The 22,656-nt window shown below is 47.2% G+C and overlaps 1 protein-coding gene across 1 annotated transcript; it reads right to left on the reverse strand.

Annotated features, from left to right (window-relative positions):
* Nucleotides 1-290: 290 nt before the first annotated feature.
* Nucleotides 291-22,444, reverse strand: Polr2E (DNA-directed RNA polymerases I, II, and III subunit Rpb5). The gene is made up of 8 exons (XM_037431825.2): nucleotides 22,248-22,444; nucleotides 22,029-22,117; nucleotides 21,872-21,933; nucleotides 13,315-13,454; nucleotides 10,460-10,540; nucleotides 8,696-8,754; nucleotides 3,432-3,510; nucleotides 291-617 (listed from the first exon to the last, which is right to left on the reverse strand). The coding sequence occupies exons 1-8, from the start codon at nucleotides 22,302-22,304 to the stop codon at nucleotides 552-554; spliced, it is 633 nt and encodes a 210-aa protein (XP_037287722.1). The 5' UTR covers nucleotides 22,305-22,444; the 3' UTR covers nucleotides 291-551.
* Between the last annotated feature and the right edge of the window lie 212 nt (nucleotides 22,445-22,656).

Genomic DNA, 22,656 nt, shown 5'->3' on the forward strand with positions numbered 1-22,656 from the left:
TTCTGCAAATAAACTACACTGGAACATAAATGATGACAGAAACTACTGCAATCTTAGTACCAGCTCCTGTTCTGTCCAATAACAGCAGCACACGCTGGCCGTCACAGGAACAAACAATGTTTCTGCAAAACTAAAATGAATGTGCTTTATATTTATTTCGATCTATCACCAGCTGGAAAGCATAATGTCTTTCTCAGATTATAATGCATTCAAAGTCCCACAAAGTTGAACCAATACCACTGTTTTGCCGGTAGAGTGCAGAACGGTGTACTAGAGAAATGCAACCAGCCTAAATAAATCGCTTTAATGAGGGAAAGTGTCAATGACACTTTTGGATTTGACATAGTTATGTCATGGAGTCTGAAGTGATGAAAATAGATTAGGCAACCATTTACCACAGAGTGTGACAGTAGGTGGAGTTGAAGGATGCCCGTGTTTGCCAACCTGCCTTTCCCGGTAGTGGACAATGGCATTGATTCGGCAATGGACGTGGTGCCGATGGCTCGCGTCACTTCGACGCCTGCCTACGTACAATTTTAAATTGTTTTACGCTACACCACCAGACGATACGAGATGTAACGTCCAGCAGTCTCACTGGGCCGGATGATCTTCACGACCTGGAAAGTGAAGAGAACAAGCGTGCAACAAATTGAGCAACTGTTTAGAATAACAAGAGCCGAGCTAGTTGGCATGTGTTCGTCTTCAAAGACGAGGTGTATGCTGTGCTTTGACTTCTCTCTAGTGTGCGTGTCTACATGCACAGTCCTTTAACGTCAACAAGTGTGCATTATCTGGCAGCTCTGAAGAAACAACGAACCCACATACTTAAGCTGCATGAAAATCTTGCATTTCCATAGAAATTTTCAAGTAAAGTGTAAGCCTTTTAAGACACATGCACTGAGGAGCAATTCTTGTCTTTTTATATGAGGTGTCTCTCATAAGCAGGGTATCACGTATGCATTTTCATATGAACTCCTATTTTAATGTAAGCACACTTGTGTATCTTATACGCATTTGCCTCTTGCATCAGTACCTCTTATAAAGGAAGCCGGCAGTACAATAAATGAGGCAATGGTAATAAGCAGGAAATGGAGCCTCGTGACCACTGCTAAACAAAATTGCCATAGAACATGATATGAGTGAAGTTTTGCGCCACCAGTGCCCCATGATGGCCTCGAAAAAATGTGCATTAACGCTGTTCCCACTTGCTACGAGGCAGCTAGGAGCCACGACAATATTGCAAGTGTCAACAAACTTCAGCTTGGGATAGTTGGTATTGCATCTCAATGTGGTTGCACTCAGCGGGAGGCACGCAATACCCGTACAGTTTTCTCCGTTGTCTGTGCCTTTCGCTCGGTGCAACTGCATTAGACAAGCCTCAACGTCAAATCACTCGAGCACACATGCCTCTACCCAAAGGGCCTAGGTTCGATTCCCGTCCCAATTGCATCACATCTTTATTTTTAAATACTTCAGCTTGTTTTCAGGAGCTTCTGCGAAAAACTTGCGGTCGATTCGTGACTTTTTTGGCTCGTTTCTATTCTGTGCCTTCAATAGGCTTCCTCACTCGCGCCCAATTGACAATTACACAGGCTTTTCTGCTACACGAGCGCCTCAAAGCTGCACGTTAAAAGGTCCAAAGTGTTGTAGGTGTGTTCAATTCTGTGCCACTCCTACGGTGCCCCAATTGCCACTTGCTGACAATGTGAGCAAAGCCCATAAACTATTAGCATCCAAAATGGCAATGCTACAATATCATGCCCTAAGAGGTTGTTGAACAGTATCATATTGCGTAGTCCAACCAGAAGCACAAAAAAGCTTGGAAGGAAAGATTCCACCTACATCCCACCATAAAGTTTCCTAAATATACACTAGAGGGAACTCTGGCACTAGTGTGTATGGGAGCTGCAACGGGCGGCGCTTCAGTGAGCAGGGGAATCAAATCAAATCAAATTAAGTTTTATTGATGGGTAGTACATGGATTCGTGTAATCTTTGTAGTTATGGGTCCGTGTGTGTTTGTGCGGCTTGGAGCTGTTTTCTCACTAAACGAAAACCGGCAAATGTTCAGTGGTTGCACTTCGACACCTTATTCCTTTAGGCTTATCACTTGAAATCTGGTCACAAAGTTAAAAAGGGTTCCTTCTTTTCTTCGAAATAAAACAGAAACCAGCCATAAATGAAGCCGCAAGTGTCATTCACCGCCCGCAAGTACGAAGACTAGACAAATCCGTGTACTACCCATCATTGCCACGGTCGCTGAACGATCGCAGCGACAGAGTCCCCGCTAGTTAAATTTAGGAAACTCTATGCATGCCACGAGTTGGAAGGAATTTTCAACAGTATAAAGCATAAATTAATCACCAACTCTATAACAAGCATTTCATTTAGCAGCTGCCAGATTTCCCAAACCCAAGAGGGCTTAAAAAATTGCCGGAGTGAAAATTATACCCCAGAAGTGAAGCCATGTTTCCAAAATAATGGTGGGCGCGGCTGCCATCGCTTGCAGATTTCAAATACGAATTTTGGTGCAAAGGTTGGCTTCGAAGAACTTCTTCATAATAACGAAAGAAGGGTGGACTAATTTAACACACGTCTTTGTATATTTATTTTAATGCAGAGCGTTTTATAGTCGGGCCTCGGCATCGCAACGCCCACACCCCCACTGCGCATGCTCATCTCGTCTCGTGCCCTGTCCCATTCCCACTGAACGCGGGAGGTGTGCATATTAGCGGTGGAGGGAGCGTTTGAAATTCAGTCAAGTGCGTCTCCTCACCGTCCAACATGATGACGGCACCAAGCAATAAAGACACACTTTAACTTTACACTCCCTGCCTTCCCTTCACCTTCGCTCAATAAATAATAATAAAGATAAAATAACCATTAAGCATTCCCAAACTACACCCAAATTACGTAATATTCACGCGATACCACCACCACCACTCTGTGACGCATGAACTTGAGTTCCCCCGTGGGAATCACTTGGGCGCCAGTTGTTTTGTTCTCATTTTTACTCGGTTTGCGTACATATACCTAGTTGGTGATGTGGGCAATATGTAGGGGCAGGTTGCAAGTGAGAAAATGTGGTATTCATACAGCCCTTCTAATCACTCTGCTCTTTTTCCAAGTGCATAAGGCAAAAGCCCTCATCCACAAGGAACAGCCAACTTGTTGGGTCGTCTTGCACTGCGCGATGTATCAAGTGTATGCGTTGACATAAAAGCGTTGTCGTGTTCAAGAAAAGTTGAAGTGAAGGACCACTTGATTGCTACGTGGGCCCCACCAGAAAAAAAAAGCGTGTTTCCAAGATCAATGGGGGCCAAATGCTAGGTAGCTTCACATTTGCCGGTAAGGTATTGCGAGAGCTTCGACTCCAGCATTTGTTTTAAACCTCCTTCCCCGACCCAAGAAATGTGCTAGGTGTTTTCCTACCTGCCCTCTCTTGAGTCCGAAGTACCGTGCTACGGGGTCTCCCGCCTGGATCCTCATCAGGTGGTTCTCTTTCAACTTGCTTTATTGCAGGGGTCAGTCAAGGAAGTACCAGTTACACGCGGTTATGTGCATATGCCAGCACACTAAATAACCCACGAAACCTGACGAAGACTGCGAGTGTTACGTCTCACTACAGATGCATTCCTTTTCATAAACTGTTCCAACGCTACTCACACAGCACTGTATGATAATGAAACACATCCAACTTCTCCCATCACCTGAGCACCACAGATCTGGGAAACAGTGCCAGAACGGGCCCCTTCCTGGGTAAGTAGCATGGGCATGAGCGTCGTCATTAAAGATGGCACGTGCCTTAATTTTTACTGGTTGAAACGCAACGACAGGTGCGGACCAACCAACATCTCATGCCACAGACTTGAAAATGCTTCACTCAAAGGAACGAGCGAGTGCAGGCCTTCAGAAATGCCTACCGGTGAGCAACGGACAACATCGAAGGCCAGCTGTTTCAACTTCAGAGGTCTCCACTGGAGGTGCTGTTCAGACAAGGAAAAAGCCCATTGCAAAACGCTTTCAACGTCAAAGTCAGAAGGCAATCGGAATGTCTATAGCTACTACCGTATTTACTCGATTTTACCACGCCCTCGATTGTAACGCGCACACGATTTCCACGACGAAAAAAAAAAAAGTGAGACATCAATCACAACGCGCACCCATTTTTCTCGCTGGCCCGCACGATCACACCACTCAAAAAAAGGACTCCTTTCGGGAGTGTCTTCCATTTAAATATGAGGTACGGGGGAAGCTTGTGCCCACATTGACGTGTAACAGAGCATTGCCATCACTGTAGTTTTACCATGGACTGATGTCAGCACGCGAACTTACTTCGCCCCCTTCTTCTCGACGGTTGTGGTGCCAGGCATGTCGAAGTAAACCGGCGTCTAATCGGCATTCTCGATTTGCCCAAACAGGTAGCCGCTGTTGTGCCGCAAGTTTAGGATGAATCTCTGAAAACTGTGCAGCTTTTCATTGCACTCCTCCGCAAAACTTTTCGCATATGCCCGTTCACCTTCGGAGGGAAAAGCCTTTCCTCTTCATAAAGTTAGTTAGCCAGCGCCTGCTTGCTTTAAACTGGCTCCGCATTAGCCCTTTTTCCAAGGCTAATTGCATAGCCCGCACTTGGAGCAGTTCTGTCGTCACGGGCCACTGTGCCGCTCGCTGCTTAAACACATACTTGGCGAGCAGCTCTTCAATTTGCGGAAACCGACCCTGCTGTGGTCTACTGAAGCCTTTGCGTGAATGTTTTCTGTCGAAAATCTTCTGCTTTTGTTTTCGCCAGTCCCGCACGCATGTTTCGGGAACTCCGAACGACCGTGATGCGGCCCGATTTTCGTCCCGTTTCTGCACACGCGATGACTTTTCATTTAAAAGCGGCATCGTGGTGCACTCGAGTTTTTGGAGTCGGCCCTTCTATGCCGTCGATGCTAATGCACTACAAGATGACGAACTCCTCAGCACACGTACGAAGTGCCACACATGGGAAACACATAGGCAGAAATGGCCGACGCGCCGTGCCGACGCACGTAGGGGCGGCCATTTTGAAAATGCCGATGGCAATAGAATGACCGTATTCATTATTTTTTCGTACTCGATTCTAATGCGCATGCGATTTATGAACTTGCCTAACCGAAAAAAGGTGCACGTTAGATTCGAGTAATTACGATAACTCATCTACACGACAACAGGGAAGTCCCTCTATTGTAAGGTAGCACACGCATGGAGTTAACACGAAAGAATGAGGCACCTGCTTCTTTCGCATTTCATCTGTTTGTGCACCAACCAACAATGGATAGGTTTCAACTTGCCTACCTTTCAGTCCTACCACAGAAAGTGTGTCATGGTGGATGCTGCCATTGTTCAAAGAAGCAATCACTGAAGGACGCTATTGACGAAAACAATTTCGAACTTCTTGCTGAACCTAAATGCTATGACAATACTGTACCGCTTTCAAACTAAAATGTACTATTATTTGTTTTTCAGCATGTTCCAAAAAAGAAAGAGAAGAAAAACTACACCAGTTTTTCATTTGTTAGTGGCAACATCATGGATGATGATTATGTCTATTGAATGCCAGTGTAAAAGTTCACACAATTTCTGCAGGTTTTTTTTATAGAGGCCTGAATACATTATTTTGCACATTTATTGTGTGGGCTCAAACTAGCAATAGGCATGGGGCCTAGACACTTATGCACTCAATTATGTATGCACATCTTGAATTAAATGAAACTGATATGAAATGAGCCATTTTGTCTGAAATGCACACTAATTCAGCCTCATTCACATCTGTATTGCACATTACGATGCTGGTAATACAATCATAGATGCAAGTGATCGAAGTCTGTACAGGAAGCAAAAACTGCAATGTTGCCCAAGAGACCGATAAGTGAGAAGGAGTCAGGAAAGTTAATCAGGCAGCACCACATCAGCTACCTAACACGGGCAGAAGGGTAGAATAAGAATAAAGCACGATAATATTAATAATATCTGGCGTTTTAGGTCTCAAAACCATGATACAAATATGAAGAACGCCATAGAGTAGGACTTGGGAAACTTTGAACACCTGGTGTTCTTCAATGTGCACCGACATCACACTAGTACAAGGGCCTCTACCATTCTCCCTCCACCGAAATGCAACTACCGTGGTTATGATCGAACCTGCGGTCCAGTAGCTGAGCGCCTATAACTACCGATAAGTCGCGGCTGACAATAGTAAAAAAAAAAGCAGGAAGGAAAGCCTGACAGACAAGAGGTCTGTCAGTGATCCAGTGGAGTAAGTGACACATGTCTAGGAACTTGTCACTGCACGAGCGGAGCGAGCTACATTTCTACAACCAGCGGCCATAATGCACAGTTAACACGCGCACACAGCCACAACATAGTAGTAATGTCATTTCGCTAGCATCACAAATGTAGTGGACTCATAATATTACTTCCACATCCTGTAGTGATTCGACCAGCTGCTCTATTCCGTGGACAGCATTGAAAATGAAACGCAACGGCATGGCCATATGTGTGCAGGACCAGTGAGAATGCACTTATACTTGCACTGCCTTTGCAGCGTCGCCTGTTTAACTGTTAAACCAGACACAATCACTTTCGAGAGCCTTTCATGTGTTTCCATGCCAATAGCAAAGTGCATTAAAAAGTTTTTCGGAAAAGTGCAGGACGCAAGTGCACAGAAAGACACCGAACAATCAAATCGGTCGTTAGTCTCGAGTATCGTTCTATTCCTTCCCCCTCTATTGCCTTTTTTTTCTGCCTGAAACTCTTAAAACGCACATAACACAAAATGAACCAGCCCCACTTTTAGTTCTAATTACCGATATAAAAGCCACATCTTTATCCCAGCCCCATGATGCTGGCAGTTCAGATGCGCACTGCCTGGAAGTGGTGTCTCTAGCACTTCCATTTGTGCCCATGTGAACGTTAAGGGTAGCCCCCACAAGACTGATCAAATCATCATTTTGGACTGCAGGCCATCGCTGTGGCAATGTGAGGGTGAGGGCCATGAACTGAAAACGTCAAGTGCTTTTTTTTCTTTCCCGGCAGATTAAAGAATCTCGAAGAGATTACAAGCCTTCAACACAGCAACATTTTAGTTATCTTGCCCCTACATGTCAGTGAGCAGAGCAAGCATGAAAGGTTTTTCACTTCACACGTGTGGCATCACCTAACAGGCACCAAAGAATTTTCACCGCATCAGTATGGTATTGCCTGTGCATTTAAATTGTGTGCCTTTTTCGATCGTTTCTCTTGCTGGGCACGTACTGCCACACTTCGGGAACACATGTGTGGCATCACCTAACAGGCACCAAAGAATTTTCACCGCATCCGTACGGCATTGCCTGTGCATTTAAATTGTGTGCCTTTTTCGATCGTTTCTCTTGCTGGGCACGTACTGCCACACTTCGGGAATACGTAAATTTTATTTCTATGCGGCGATGTCTCTCCAATTTTTTTTTTTCTTTCCAAAGTGGCACGGCTCGTTTCGGTTTCTTCCTTCAGGTGGTTATCGCTTGCCTTGCCTGCACAGCTAATCGCTGTCTGGTTTCTGATCTCTCAAAGGGCGACTGCTTGTTACTCTTTTCTTTATTACTCCCCCGGACTATGCTGCGCTAACTTACGAATATGAAGCCGTCATGGTTGCGTTTCCTGTTTGGGGGATTCAGAAAAACTAACTCAGTGTCGTCGGCGATAAGTCAAAAAACTATCATTGCTCTTTGACTCACTCTGCTTTCTAAGTGGGTGCACTGCCGCACAGTTTCCTTCCGTGTCTTCACTCTAGTGTTTGCTTACGCTGCAGAAGCGCGTGCCGGACACTTCATGGAGAAGTTGCCACCCACCAATGCTAAGGCATACATGAGGCAGAAAAGATGCCACGTCTGTGCCAACCCCAATCAGTGACAAGAAATTAGCAGAAAAACACGCTACATGCGTGTTGAATGCCACAATCCACTCTGAGTGGAGCCATGCTTCAAAGACTGTTACACACTGAAAAGTTCCTGAAGTTAGGGCAAGAACATTTTCCACTGAAAAAATACTCAGATGTGCTTTTTTTTTTGTACGTCTGTGAGCTATGCTTGGTACAATGCATAATTTTTAAATAAAAATTGTACATGTTCCTTTAAAAGGATTTTGCTGGATCTTGCCACACACACACACACACACACACACACACACACACACACACACACACACACACACACACAAAAACCATGTGAACGTAACAACAAAATTTATGAATTTTTGGACTGCATTTCGTGAGAAAACTCGACCCTGAAAGGGTTAAAAGGGTCACGAGACACACTTTAGCCTAGGTGAGAGAATTAATCCTGCAAAGAGCAATCACTGCTACGAACATTTCAGCCAAATGTAAGATGTAAGTTTGTTATAATGAGGTTTGAGTGTAATCAGGCATGTGTGGGGGAAAAGCATGCTGAAATACGCCGACGATTATTCAACTTGGTCCTTGCAACACGAACCCCGGCGAGCAGCACAAGTTGCAAGACATTACTGCGGCACAATGAGAAGACTATTCTCACATGGTAAATGCTAGTCTTTCAAAGTGCCAGTTGCAGTCAGTAATGCCACTGCCTTGCCCATCACGGGTGTTACCGTCCCCTTCGTGAGAAGCACGTGCAGTGAAGCGCTAAAGCAAGCGTAACACTTGGAGTGTAAAAGGATACTATCGTGCAAGCAGCTCAGTCTTCTCTTCTGGCGTGAGGACCACGTGCTCTGGCACAAGCTGCACGAAAAAGACAAAAACAAAAGGGGTCAGCAGCGCTTCTGAGGTCACTCCTAAGGTTACAAAACATTACATATTTCCCATCTTGTACAGCCTTCGTAATGGCCTCATAATCTCTGTCCTAAGTTTTCCACCACTATCATCCTCACTGTCAACCTACTGCACGCTCATTACACGGCAACGTGTTCTCCAAGTAATGCCACCTTAGAGCAGATGAACCCTCCTGTCGCCTTCTAACTACCTATTTTAAGCACAACGCCTAATTATTACCCCAAAAGGAAAATGTTAATGGACAACATATACATAACTAGCATAATGAGAATATGCACTAATTAGCAGAACAACCACCGAGATACAAAAACAGAAGCGAGGTGAAGAAATGTGTTATTACGTCTTCTATTTATTTATTTAGATATCGTTGGCATAGTAGGCAATAATATTGTAGTTCAAGAGCTGGAATGCATTTATACTTTATCTTTGTTGATGGATACTACTACAAGAGGCTATCACTAAAGGAAACTATGTTAAAGGAGCAGTGACACAAAATTTTAGGCAAGATTATGAGCGAAATATATTTATGTGAAGACATACACAACATCTACAAGATATCAGGGGCAGACATAGCTTAGAACATATATTAAAATAAATTTTAAGTGCACGCTGCGGGACTGTGCGAGATGCGGAGCCCCTTGCGACGCCAACATCAATGCAGGGGCAACACGAACACACCTATGTCAAGAGTTTGTGTTGGCTGGTTGCCGACACGTTGCTGACACGTGCCTTGCATTACCTGCGCTATTTCCTCCTACATTCCGCAGCCCGTGTGCTGTAGGTGCAGCACCCGTTTTCGCGCACAGCGCGAATGTCACAGTTTTACGGGGTCACACGGCCAACTGTGTTTACCTTGCTCCCGGAACTAACTGCTCGTCCCTAGCTTGGTGCTCTTTGGAATCGAAACTCAGACTGGGCACTCCAAAAACGTCTCTAAACAAATAACCGTCACGCACTCGTGCAAACAAGGTTTCCAGCCATGATAAGCGGGCCATAAGCTATCTATTGCAACAACAACAACAAAACAAAGTGCAAAATTTTTGTGTTCGTGCTCTTTTAAATGGAATCGCTGCTCAAATGCAACTGCGTCTCGTATCACTAGCTTTAAACTTGAACTCTGCACTCATGTTCGTCTCTCTGTAGACAGAACTCTTCTTGATTAAACAGAACATATTATCCTGCTTCAATGAAGTTCACTCGATGAGTCTACTGCATTAAAATGTACAGTTGCCCAAATCTCTAACTATCGTGCACGAGCAGCAGTTGTTTACTGTTTATATTCACCATGTGACTGAATTAAATTTCAAAAAGATTAAGGGCAAGTGCATGGCCACAAAGGTACATACCTACAGAGCAATTTTTTGCAACTTAGTTGCATCGAAAGGTGTTTGAACACCGAAAAGTCGGACAGTTGTGCTACCCGGACAAGCACACTTGGGAACTACAAGATGGCCATTTTTCTTTTGGTGCATGTGTGAAGTACGAACAGCTGATGGAGCATAAGTAAAATAACAAATATCGCAAAAGAGCCACAAGAACGAAAAAAACTGCAGATGATAAGCATACAATTGTTCATTCTATAGCTATACAGAAACGCTACTGTTCTTGTTCTGACATTGGCTTGGACAACTGCGCTCTCTTTGAACAAGCTCACCTCGTGCTCCGTGATGTTGATAAGCAACTCAGATTCCAGAAAGTGCTCCAGAATGTACTTGGGTGCCATGTCTCCAAGAGCCTGCAGAACAGAGACGACGAAGGGGGCGAGGTTGAATAAGCAATACTAGTCACTGGGCTAGCAGGTACACGTTTACTGGAACACACACGAACAACCACAGACGGAAGATGGGAAATGAGTGTCCTGCTCGACAAATGGTTTTAGTTTTGCTTGCTACGCATTTAGTGAGCTGTGTGTCTATGCAAAAAGCTTCTCCTGTTACCGCTTGTCTGCTCTCGTGAGCCGCCTCGTTATGCTTGTATTGTACATAATGGTGCCGTTCTAATTAGTGAAAGTTTCTCACGCTAACAGATGTTGCTGAATCATTCTATTCATTAAGGTACAGATCACTTGTAGCCTGCTACCACGGTAACACTGTGATCAGTACACTGGGTTGGATATAACAGGCAACTGCGGAGTGCAAACACTTTGTGTGTTGGCACTTCTAGCTCTTGCTGTTGCCAGGCTTTGTGAGAGAAAATGGGACATATGACCCTGTGGGATTCAATCACTTCCTTTCATATTGGATATCTTTAAAGTGAATAACTTGAGACTGTGAGCCCCTATTACTGTGTTTATCTAAGTGTCCATCGCTCAATGCAACCCAGAGCCAATATGAGGGTCGCTGTAGTGGACAGCTTTGGAAATTTTAACCACCTGAGGTTCTTTGTGTGCACCTAAATCGAAGTACACAAGCCTAAAGCTGTTTTGGCCTGAATAGAAAATGCAGCCGCCACAGCCGCAATTCGATCCCGCAACCTGCGAGTCTGCAGTCGAGCACAGTGACTACTAGAATATGTGGCAAATAAAAAAAAAGGTCATTCTTTAAAAAAGAAAAAAAAAAAAACTCTGCAGTGTTATCTGCATAGTCATGTTTAGAAAAAATTCACGTCAAGCAGAGCACACAAAACAACGCTATGTTAGCAGCAACATGATTTTTCTGCCGAATTATTGTATTAGTGCATGAGCCATGCCACTAGGACATGAAAAAGGTACGCCAGTGCATGTGGGGTATTATGAATGAAGTGGCCCTGTGAATTAAATTCCAGACCAATGCAGAACACGCAGCACAGCTACAGCAAAAGCTGAAAGAGAGGCCTTTCTATAGAGCTGATTGTAAACTCTCTTGGAGAAATTACTGCAAGTACGCCTAAACTATGATGATTTTGAAAAGTAGGGAAGTACTCGATTATTCGTCATTGTGCAAAAAAGTGATGTGCCCGTTACACATATGTAAGGAATTATGTGCGTTATGTCAATGTTGTGGCTGATGACAAAGAATTACGGCTGAGCTCTTAGTAGTGGGAAGCCTCAAATCACTCACTTATTGCACAATTCATATTGAGTGACACCTGGTTGTTATTTTGCTCCTCTATCACGCTGTACTACACCCATTAATGCGACTTCAAGTCTGACATGATGCCTGAATAAGGTCTTTTAGAGAAGGTGTTCCAAACAGCGGCGTGGCTCCGTGGCAGAACACGCAGCACAGCTACAGCAAAAGCTGAAAGAGAGGCCTTTCTAAAGAGCCGATTGTAAACTCTCTTGGAGAAATTACTGCAAGTAATGCAAGTGTTCCAAACAGCGGCATGGCTCCGTGGCAGAACACGCGACTGCCGCATGGAGGGCCTGGGTTCAAATCCCGCTCAATCAAACTATTCTTTCTAGCCGTGTGGTTGTTCACCACCGGTTACAAACCGGTAGACAACGACGACACCTAAATCGACTGCTGTTGTCATCTCATTAAAGTGTTCACTGCAAAGCATACGGTGTATGTAGTAGATAACATTGGCATTGAGTGTTTGTACGCTTGCATGATATATCACTGGTATTCTGCCAAGTCCTGCAGACAGCGTTCACACATTGTCATTAAAAAAAATTGAAATGGTGTGCAATAGTCGTTCAGGCAATGGAAATCTTTTCAATGAAGCTGCTGCTTAAAGGCCAATTCCGGCGATTTTTCGAGGTCAGTGGATCTCGATGAAATTCACTGGGTACGTTCATTTGCACGCTTGCGCCATTCATGCCAAATTGTAGGCTTGAGAGTTTCGCAGATTCCTTTCAAATGAATTTTATAGCTTGGCTCGAAACGCTCACCTCGCTTGCCAGAATTAATGGCAACACTGTGTGTGTGACGTTGGGTTTTGCCTGGCGGAAGTGACGAACCGATGTGCCACTGCAGCGTCTGCTATGGATTGTGTGGGTTTGGCCGGCGCTTTCTTGGTTGAGTGTGCGATTTCCTTTTCCGCGTTGGTGGGCGTGCAATAGGTGCCAAGTGGTGTTGCGTTGTGAGCCACACACGAGTCACCATATATTCACCATAACAGCGTAAGCGTTTTAGCCGATCGCAGCAGGTGGCATGGACAGCTAGTGCCATCTAGCGGACATTATATGCAGTCAGGCAGGTTCAGGCAGCGTTAGGCAAATCTTTACGTCACACATAGAAGCGCGCTTGGTTTTGTTTTGGTTTCGATATTGCGGTTTTTCGGTAATAAAAAATTATTTCGAAATTTTTTGCAGCATTTCAGTTATCGGGTACATGAGAAGAGTGCCTAAGGAACTTAAAAGCACCATTATCCTTACATGGTAAAAAAAGTCGCCGGAGTTGGCCTTTAAACGCAACAACTGCCTCTGACATGATCGCTTTCATACCTGAATGCTGCAACCCAGTGTAACTCTCAGTCAACGAAACTTCTGTCAAACAGAACAGACCTTCCTGGTCCCTTCATGTTCCATTTAACAAGAGTATAACTTTATGCCAACATACAATTGGCAAAGTGAGCAGATGACTGCACCTGCTTCGCTGACGGTGTCATGCCTGCCTGGACGACGATGATGGCACGTGAAATGTTTTCCTCCTGCATCCGCTGGCAGTAAGTCTTGATCGTCTTGATACCAATCTTTGGCTCATCAGGGAAGAACACGAACATCTGATCTGCAAAGGCAATCCAGAGTGTTGTTAGAATTAAACCAGGACAGAAGAAGAAAACGCGTCTGCTAGTGCAACCGAAGCCACGAAGAAAACACTTTACACCCTCATCTGCCGAACGCATGCTCAGTCAAATCGGTTTTGAGCCGTGGGCAAGACAAAAGTGAGTGAATTTATTAATAATATCTGGGGTATTACGTCCCAAAACCACGATATGATTATGAGAGATGCCGTAGAGCAGGGCTCCGTAAACTTTTGGTGTTTTTTAACGCATACAGACATCGCACAGTACACGGGCCTCTACCGTTTTGCCTCCGTTGAAATGAGACTGCCACAGCTGGAAGCGAACCTGCGACCTTCAGGTCGCAGGTCCAAGCATCTTAGCCAATGAGTCCAAGTCTCTATCTTTTTGCATAGGCACAGTTCAGCCTACAGAGTTTGCCGTGACCGTGTAGCATGGTACACTATGCAGACAAATGAAATGCAGAATGTTGATTATGCTAAGGTAATATTGTGCTGGAGGTGCGCATGCAGAACAGTCTTGCTCGGACCCGTTCACCTAGTCAAGAGACTCAGCCCCTCGTCACGACTCCAGTGCACCGATTCAGTCGGCGCCTACTAGGCCTAAGTCCGGAGTCCGCACCTGTTCCGCCTCTTTCCAGCATGGCAGCTCCTACAACATCCACGGTTATCCGCCATCGCAGACCACTCTTCCCTCGCAGGTGACTCTTGAACATCCTCGCGTTCCTGAAGTTTTCCGTGGGGAACAGTACGAAGGTGTCGAGGACTGGCTCGAACAGTTCGAATGGGTCGCTGTATCCAACCACTGGAGAGAACAGCACAAACTTGGCCGTGCATCTTTCGCACTAAAAGATAGCGCTCGCACGTGGTATGAGAACCGTGAGGCAACATTCCAATCTTGGGAAGATTTCCGTCGAAAGCTTCTCGATACATTTTTGAACTCGGACCGACGGGATCGCGCACAAAAACTGATTGAGGACCGCGTGCAAAAACCCAATGAAACAGCCGCCATGTACGCAGAGGGTATGATCCGTCTGTTTCGACGAGTCGACCCCGACATGCCCGAGGCGAAGAAGGTGCGTCACCTAATGCAGGGTGTTAAGGAACAAGTGTTTGCGGGCCTCGTACGAAATCCACCTACAATAGTACATGAATTCATAAGAGAGGCGACTGTCATCGAGCGCGCACTGCAACAACAACGCCGACACTTTGACCACCTGCCGAACCACACAGCAGTAAGTGCTGCAGCTCAGAACGCTGCCGTATGCGAAAGTTCCCTGCGAAAAATGATTAGGAAAATACTGCGTGAGGAACTTCGGGCCCTCTGCGTTGCCCCTACCCAACCGCCAGTCGCATCTGTTGCCGAAATCGTCCGCCAGGAGTTGAGGCAAGACATTACACCACCCGCATTAAGTCCTGAGCCACATCCAGCGAGCTACGCTGATGTGGTCCGTCGCCCTCCACCGACATTTGTGGCGACGCCCTTCTAGCCACGACCCGCTGCCGTACCTTAGTGGCAGACGACCACCAGTTCGCTGAACTGACTTAAGGCGCATGGCCGACCGTCGACCTATTTGCTTCCGCTGCAGAGAACCCGGTCACATTGCCCGCTATTGACGTCATAGTGATTCCGGGTTCAAGAACTTTGCTTGTCCCGCTTCTTTCCGCTCCGAAGACCGTCGTGCTCACGATGCCGATCAACTATCGCCTGGCCAAGCAACCCCACCACGTCGCTGGCGATCTCCATCACCTGCGTGTCACCATGACTTCCCTCAGAGCTACGCGGACGTCACCAGAGGCCGTTCGCCTAGCCCGCACCGGGGAAACTAACTGCTGCGACCTCGGGGGACAAGGTTGCCAATCGTCGAGACACTGGAAAGTTCCCCCTATCATCGCAAGAAGGTATGACGATAACGACGACGAATACTAATGCCAATGAAGTTGTACGTGCCGATCTTAGCGTTCTCATTGATGGACATCACGTTACAGCACTGGTTGACACTGGCGCCGACTTCTCAATCATGCGACAAGAGCTCGTCGACCGCCTTAGAAAGGTGAAGACACCGTGGGCAGGGCCCCGCACAGAAGAGTGCTGGTGGTCAGCTGATGACTCCCACGGGTAAATGCACCACTTGACTTCGCATCGGGGATTCTAGCTTCGTGGCCACTTTCGTCCTGTTGCCAGACTGCTGTAATGAGTTAATTTTGGGCATAAATTTTCTTCAAGATCATGGCGCCGTTATCAACATCCCTCAACGTATGGTGACGTTTTGCGCACATCCGTATGCCGACAACAGCACCGACGAACCACGCGGCTGTTTGCGAATATCCGACGATGTTACACTCCCACCGAGATCCTGCTGCCTTGTGTCGGTGTCCAGTGGGTGGCCTTGCTATAGAGATGTGATAGCGGAGCACATAGTCGCTCTTTTGTTCACGCAAGGCATTTCCATTGCGAGGGGCGTCCTAGCGCTTACTGGTGGACAGGCAGAAGTGCTCCTTCCAAACTTCAGCAATGAGCGCCGTAAAATCCAGAAGGGTACCGCAATTGCCTACTACGACGATGTAGACCAAGCCAAGGATTGTTTTGCTTTGCAATCAGATAAAGCAGCTGTCCCCGCCTCGACAACTTTGTCGGTGGACATCTGCTCCACGCTACCGCCCTCTGATAGGAAGCGCCTGCTTGAACTTATACACCAATTCGAAGACTGCTTTTCGCGTACGTCAAAGGTCTCGCAAACACCATTGACTAAGCACCGCATCATTACTGAAAACAACAAGCGACCCGATTCGGCAGAACCCCTACCGTGTGGCTCCGAAAGAGCGCGAGGAGATTCAGAAGCAAGTACACCAGATGCTCGCGGATGACGTAATACAACCTTCGAAAAGTCCTTAGGCGTCCCACCGTGGTTTTCGTAAAGAAAAAAGACGACAGCTTGCGCTTCTGTATTGATTATCGCAAGTTGAAACAAGTCACGAAGAAAGACATTTATCCACTACCCCGCACCTCCACCAGTGTCATGACGTCAAAACAGAGGTTTTGCCGCAGAGATTGAGAGACCAGGAGCAAGTCGGTTCTTTTGATAGAACGCGCAAGAGAGTTCTTCTTTTTCATCCATTTCATTGTACTTCATGGCACATGCACAACTGCAATCGTCTTTTTTTTTGACAAGCACGTGACAATATGAGTGGCGAAGCGACAAGCACGAGAAGCACTCTTTCATGTATATTGTACATACAACAATAGGATGCTTACAGCACTATGATGATTACTCAACCGTGATTCATCAATACTGTTAGCTTGCACGTGACATAGTGGACGCCAAACATGGCTCCAACGTGGTGGCTCAGATGACATCCAGGCAGAATAGTCACAAAATTAGCCTGCTTCAGCATAATAACATCACTGGAACCCTGTTGGGCCTCTGTGCACCAACAACGAAGAAACCAGCATGTGATGTGCAAATAAATGAAAAACAAAGCTTGTGGTCCACCATGCTGATGCTCCAACGTAGCCTTCTTATAATGTTAGAGCAAGCAATCTACTAGAATATAATATATTCGAGAAGCAAGTTGGGCTAGTCTAATCACAGATTCAGCAATATTTTGAAACAGCATGATGAAAACTGGGTGAAAGCTTAACGGTAACGTGTGCGGGTTTATGTTCGTGATTTCGTCCTGTCTTCTTTGCGCAGTTTCAAACTTTGACTCAATTCAGGAGGTGTTACGTCTGTACAGCCGCTTGTGACTGTAGACGATTTATTAAAGGACTGGAAACGTGAACAAGTTCAAAAGCGTAGCCCAGGCGTTGGAGTCACTCCTGGCCAGCGTTCGACGCCAGGCTCGCGCTCGTGCCACAGCGCCAGTGCCCCGCGCGCACTTCGTTAATGTCGTCTTCTAAGGCGACATGTCACTCTTCCTCCCTTAGACGAAGTCTCCATAGCGGTCTGGAGGTCGCCTAACCTCTGGTGGTCGCAGTTGCCGAGTGGCCACTGCCTGTGACGTCGACGGTTGCGAGGGAGTGTGATCTTGCATCTCGGGCGATTCAGGCGGTTGAGCAGCTGAGCTCGATGGCGTCTCTTCTGGCGTTGCGTCCAAGAGATCGTCAGCTGCGCTCCAATCTGTCCGCGATTGGGTTGTTTGTCTGGTCTGACTCGTTTTCCTCATGTGATTGAGGTGACGCCGAACCTTTCCTTGGTCGCTTTTTACAAGCCAGGATCGTGGTCCGACGCGGCGCAGTATTTCGCCTTCAATCCAATCTGGCTTTTTCAAAAACTGCCGGATAAGCACTCTATCCCCTATAGCGAAGCGGCGTGATTTTTGCAATGCCTCCTGGCTCTCAGGACTTCGCTTATCCGTCTCCCGCTTAAGAAGATCGAGAGGGCAGAGCAATTCTCGTCCGAACATCGCTCTCGCCGGTGTCATACCTGTGGTAGTGTGTATTGTCGTGTGCTGCCGATACAGAAATCTTGCAAGTCGGCACTGTATGGACTTGTCTGCATCTTTCAACAGCGCTCTTTTCAGCTCCGCCACATAGCGTTCTGCCTGGCCGTTTGTTGCCGGATGATATGCTGGTGAGGTTGCAGCCTGTATGCCGTTCGACGCATAGAACTGCTTGATCTCGTTGGAGATGAATGCTTTTCCGTTGTCGGAGATGACCTTTCGGGGAATGCCGAACGTTGCAAAGAGGCTTCGGAGCACGTCGATTACAGCCGCGGATGTTGCTTGTGTCACGTGCCGGACTTCCACCCACTTTGTGTATGCGTCCACAACAACTAAGTAGGTGCGTCCGAGTAGTGGCCCCGCGAAGTCAACGTGCACCGTGTTCCATGCTGTCTGGGGACGGTCCCACGTAGGAATAGGAGCTTTGGGTGGGCTCTTTTGCGTTGCTTGGCATTCACGGCACTGTCGCACCGTTTCCTCGATCACCTTGTCCATTCCGGGCCACCATACGTAGCTCCTTGCGCACTTCTTCATGGCTACCATGCCTCTGTGACCCGCATGCAGAAGTGCCAGAACACGGGATCGTGCTGAGCTCGGTATGATCACTCGGGATCCAAGTGTGATGCACTCGCGCTGTAGTGCTAGTGCGGTCGCTCGTCGTCGGTAAGGAGCAAACTCATCTCCAGTGAGTTTCTCCACTGTACCATCCTGCACTGCCTTGTACAACCTCTGCATGATGCTGTCTTGTTGTGTCAGGCGTGCTATCTCGGCAGCAGTCAACGGAGGTCTCGATAACGCTTCGAACAATAGTACGTCACCTGGAGGCCAGGGTTCATCGAGACGTTCTTGTAATGGCAAACGGCTCAACGCATCCGCGTTTTGATGGTTCTTGCCACGCCTGTAGATTATGCTGTAGTCATACGCCGATAACTTGATGCACCATCTGGTCATCCGTGGAGAAAGGACTTGAGCCGTTGGCTTTTGTGGACCCAGTATGCCGAGCAGTGGTTGGTGGTCAGTGACGAAAGTCACCTTTCTTCCCGCAATATACTTGTGGAACTTGTGGGCTGCAAACACCACAGCAAGGCCTTCTCTGTCCAATTGAGCATATTTGCGTTCTGCCGGCCCTAGCGTCCGAGATGCAAAAGCGATTGGCGCCTCTCTATTCTGGTCATCACGTTGAGACAGAACAGCTCCTATGCCATATGGTGAAGCATCACAAGAGACAAGAAGCTCCTTCTGTTCGTCGTAGTGTGCCAGTACGGTCTGACTGAGCAGCAATGCCTTAAGCTTGTCAAAGGCTTCTTGATGCTTTGTCTCCCATCTCCACGTGGCGTCCTTCTGAAGAAGCTGGTATAGGCAGCTGGCAACTGTTGCCCTGTTCTTCAAGAATCTGTCGTAGAAAGCCAGCATTCCGAGAAATGATTGAAGCGCTTGTTTGCAGTTTGGTGCTGGAGCGTCCGTTATGGCTCGAACTTTCTCTTCGTTTGTGTGGACGCCTGTCTCGTCGATTCGGTGTCCCAGAAAGAAGACTTGTCGCACCGCAAAGCAGCACTTGTTTTTTCCGAGGCGCAGATTGTAGTTTCGTAGCCTCTTCAGCACTTCTTCCAGTCTCTCGGCGTGTTCCGTGGCGTCTTTCCCACTGATGATCACGTCATCTAGGTATGCGCACACGCCTGTGATGCCTGACAGCATTGTCTCCATAAAACGTTGAAAAATGGCTGGGGCTGCAGAAATTCCGAAAGGCAACCTCTTGACCCTGTATAGTCCCTTCAGCGTGTTCAGGGTCAATATCTCTGCTGTCTCTGGCGTCACGTGAAGTTGCTGGTACGCTTGTGCTAAATCCAGGGTGCTGAAGACCTTGCCTCCCCTCAAGTGGCTGAGCACTTCATCAGTTGAGGGAAGTGGGTAGTCTGCCTTCTTTGATACCTGGTTCACTGTGCAACGGTAGTCGCCGCATATTCGCAACGAGCCATTCTTCTTTCGAACCAGTACGAGAGGCGTTGCCCAATCCGAATGCTGTGCTGGCTCGATTATGCCTTGACTTTGCAGTCGATCCAATTCTGCTTCTACAGCTGACCGGAGCGCGAAAGGAACCGGCCGTGCTTTTAGGAACTTTGGTTTCGCTCCTTCCACGAGGTCTAGTTGTACCGCTGGACCGATGTGTCCTGATATGTCCTCGTCGAATACAGATTGGTACTTGTCGAGAAGCTTCGAAACAAGTTCATCGCCGGATACATCATTGATGCCCGTGATCTGTATACCCAGGTGAGGAAACCAGTTTCGTCCAAGGAGGTTACAACCTGCTCCCTTGATGACAACAAGTGGTAGTGTCATGGTTTTGTTTCCGTGCGTAACAATCACCGTTGCACATCCGAGAACTCGAAGAGACTGTCCTGACCATGTGCGTAGGAGCATGTTGTCGGTCTGAAGCCGTGGTCGATCATCTGTCCACGTAGCTTTGAACGTGACCTCACTGATGAGTGTGCAGGCTGCACCCGAGTCGACTTCAAAATCCAAGAACTTGCCATGTACGCGTAGCCGAGTCATGACCTTCTGTGTGCTGAACGCGTTGGTTACGGTGTTGAGCTCGTAAAGGGCCACGTCTGATGAGTCCTGCTGAGTCGACACTGGTGCTGAGGCAGCTGTCGAAGTTCCTTGTTGGGGATATTCGATGCTGTTGCTCGTTTTTGCTTCTTTCCGCTTTTTCAGACAGGCTTTTTCAATGTGTCCGCGTTTCTTGCAGTAGTTGCAGGAGACTGTCTGGAACTTGCAAGTGTCCGGATTATGTAGCGCGTTACAACGCCAACAGCGTTGTTTCTTCTTTTGGGCAGAGGCACTAGAGTGACCTTGGTTGTCTATCTTGCATGTGCTTATGCAGGATTCGTGAAACTCTTTAAATTCGGTTTTCACGCGTTTCTGGTCTTCGATGGCGTTTTCGGCTCGCAGTGCAAGGTCGAAAGCTTTCTTGAACGTCAAGTCCTTTTCTGCGAAGAGCCGTTGCTGGACCTGCTCGTTCCGAAGACCGCAAACGAAACGATCACGCAGCATGACGTCCATAGGCAGCATTGTCGGATTCGCTGCAGTGTCTGCGCTTGTCCCGAAATTGCAATCTGCTGCTAGCTTCTTGAGCGCCGTGACGTAATCACTGACCGTTTCGTCGTGCTTTTGGTCACGTCGCTGGAATCGTGCCCTGCAGAAGACCTCAGACGGTTGTGGATCGAAGTGAGCCTTGAGCATCTTGACTATGTCCTCGTAGCTCACTTGGTTGGGCTGCTTGGGTTGAACGAGGGCGCAGACGATGTCATAAGTCTGTTCCCCGCACAGCGTTAGCAGATGAGCACGTTTCTTCGATGCGTCCGTAATCTCGTTAGCCTCGAAGAAGAACTGTAGCCTCCCATACCAGGATCTCCAGGAGCTGGGGCTGCCGCTGAATTCGGGTAGCCGACCGAAGTCGGGCGTCGCCATGTTATTTCCTTGACGTCGGTGGAGTGCCGATGAGTCGATCCAGTCTTCCTCGTCGCCAACTGTTACGTCTGTACAGCCGCTTGTGACTGTAGACGATTTATTAAAGGACTGGAAACGTGAACAAGTTCAAAAGCGTAGCCCAGGCGTTGGAGTCACTCCTGGCCAGCGTTCGACGCCAGGCTCGCGCTCGTGCCACAGCGCCAGTGCCCCGCGCGCACTTCGTTAATGTCGTCTTCTAAGGCGACATGTCAGGAGGCACTGACACATATGCACTATGGTTTCACACACTTATTACCTGGGCTTTTTTACGCGCCGAAAACCCAATCTGATTACGAGACATGCCGCAATAGAGGGCCCTGAAAATTTAGACGGTCATGTGTTCTTCAACGTGCATAGTACACGGGCCTACGGTATTTCGTTCTCATTGAAATGCAGGCAAGGTTCTGTTCGCGACCGTACATACATACATACATACACACACCTTTACTCACCAGTGGGGTCGTCATTGTGGGCGACGAGCACGATTAAGTCGTTCCTTGCGGGCCTCCTTTCACTGGAATAAAAAACAAAAAAAAAAACAAATTAAGAGGTTGCAAAGCATCACAGAAACTTCGACAAGGCACGCGGACTTCACAACTGACGGCTCACCTGGGCTTGTCACCAAACTGCTGCTTGAACTGGTCAAGGGTCTGGTCCAATTCGTCTTGTGTGACCAGGTATCCCCTGTCGTGGCACAGCTGAAGAAGACAAGACGCGAAAATTCTTCGTTTACACAAGCCGAACACAGCGCTATGGGGGCTGCCATCTTGGCGTGGCCCGGCTTCGACGAAATTCGCGACGACGGATTAACGCATTTCAGTCGTATACCTGCATAATAGTCTTTCGGATCCGCCACAGCTTGTAGGTCTCCGCCTCGTCATCCATCGTTGGTTGCGATCACGAGTTACGGTATAACAAGCTGTACTCTCACGTAAGTGCACAAGAGCTAACACACACGACATGCATACAAAATGCACGCACGCACGAAATTGTACTAGACAAATAACCACAACAACCTTTAGAACACACTGGACAGCTAAATAGGCACAATGCTTGAAGCAGAGCAACGCCTCCTAGATTTTTGAGCAGAGTAACAAAATAGTTACGCGACGCCTATGTCAACTTAAGTTACACGCAAAAAAAAACTTAATTTGAGAAACATTATTTCTCAAATTTATGGCGAAATAACTTTATATGTTTATTATGGACAAAATTAATATTTAAATAAATAACTAGA

The sequence above is a fragment of the Rhipicephalus microplus genome, chromosome 10 (assembly GCF_043290135.1).
Source record: "Rhipicephalus microplus isolate Deutch F79 chromosome 10, USDA_Rmic, whole genome shotgun sequence".
NCBI classification, from domain to species: Eukaryota; Metazoa; Arthropoda; class Arachnida; order Ixodida; family Ixodidae; genus Rhipicephalus; species Rhipicephalus microplus.

What these genes read in the sequence shown, in the direction of transcription:
- Polr2E (XM_037431825.2), bottom strand. Translation starts at nt 22,304, where the DNA reads ATGGATGACGAGGCGGAGACCTACAAGCTGTGGCGGATCCGAAAGACT. An exon ending in CAGTTTGGTGACAAGCCCAG is followed by an intron (nt 21,934 to 22,028) that starts GTGAGCCGTCAG and finishes TTTTTATTCCAG; the next exon opens with TGAAAGGAGGCCCGCAAGGA. An exon ending in CCACAATGACGACCCCACTG is followed by an intron (nt 13,455 to 21,871) that starts GTGAGTAAAGGT and finishes TTGCCTTTGCAG; the next exon opens with ATCAGATGTTCGTGTTCTTC.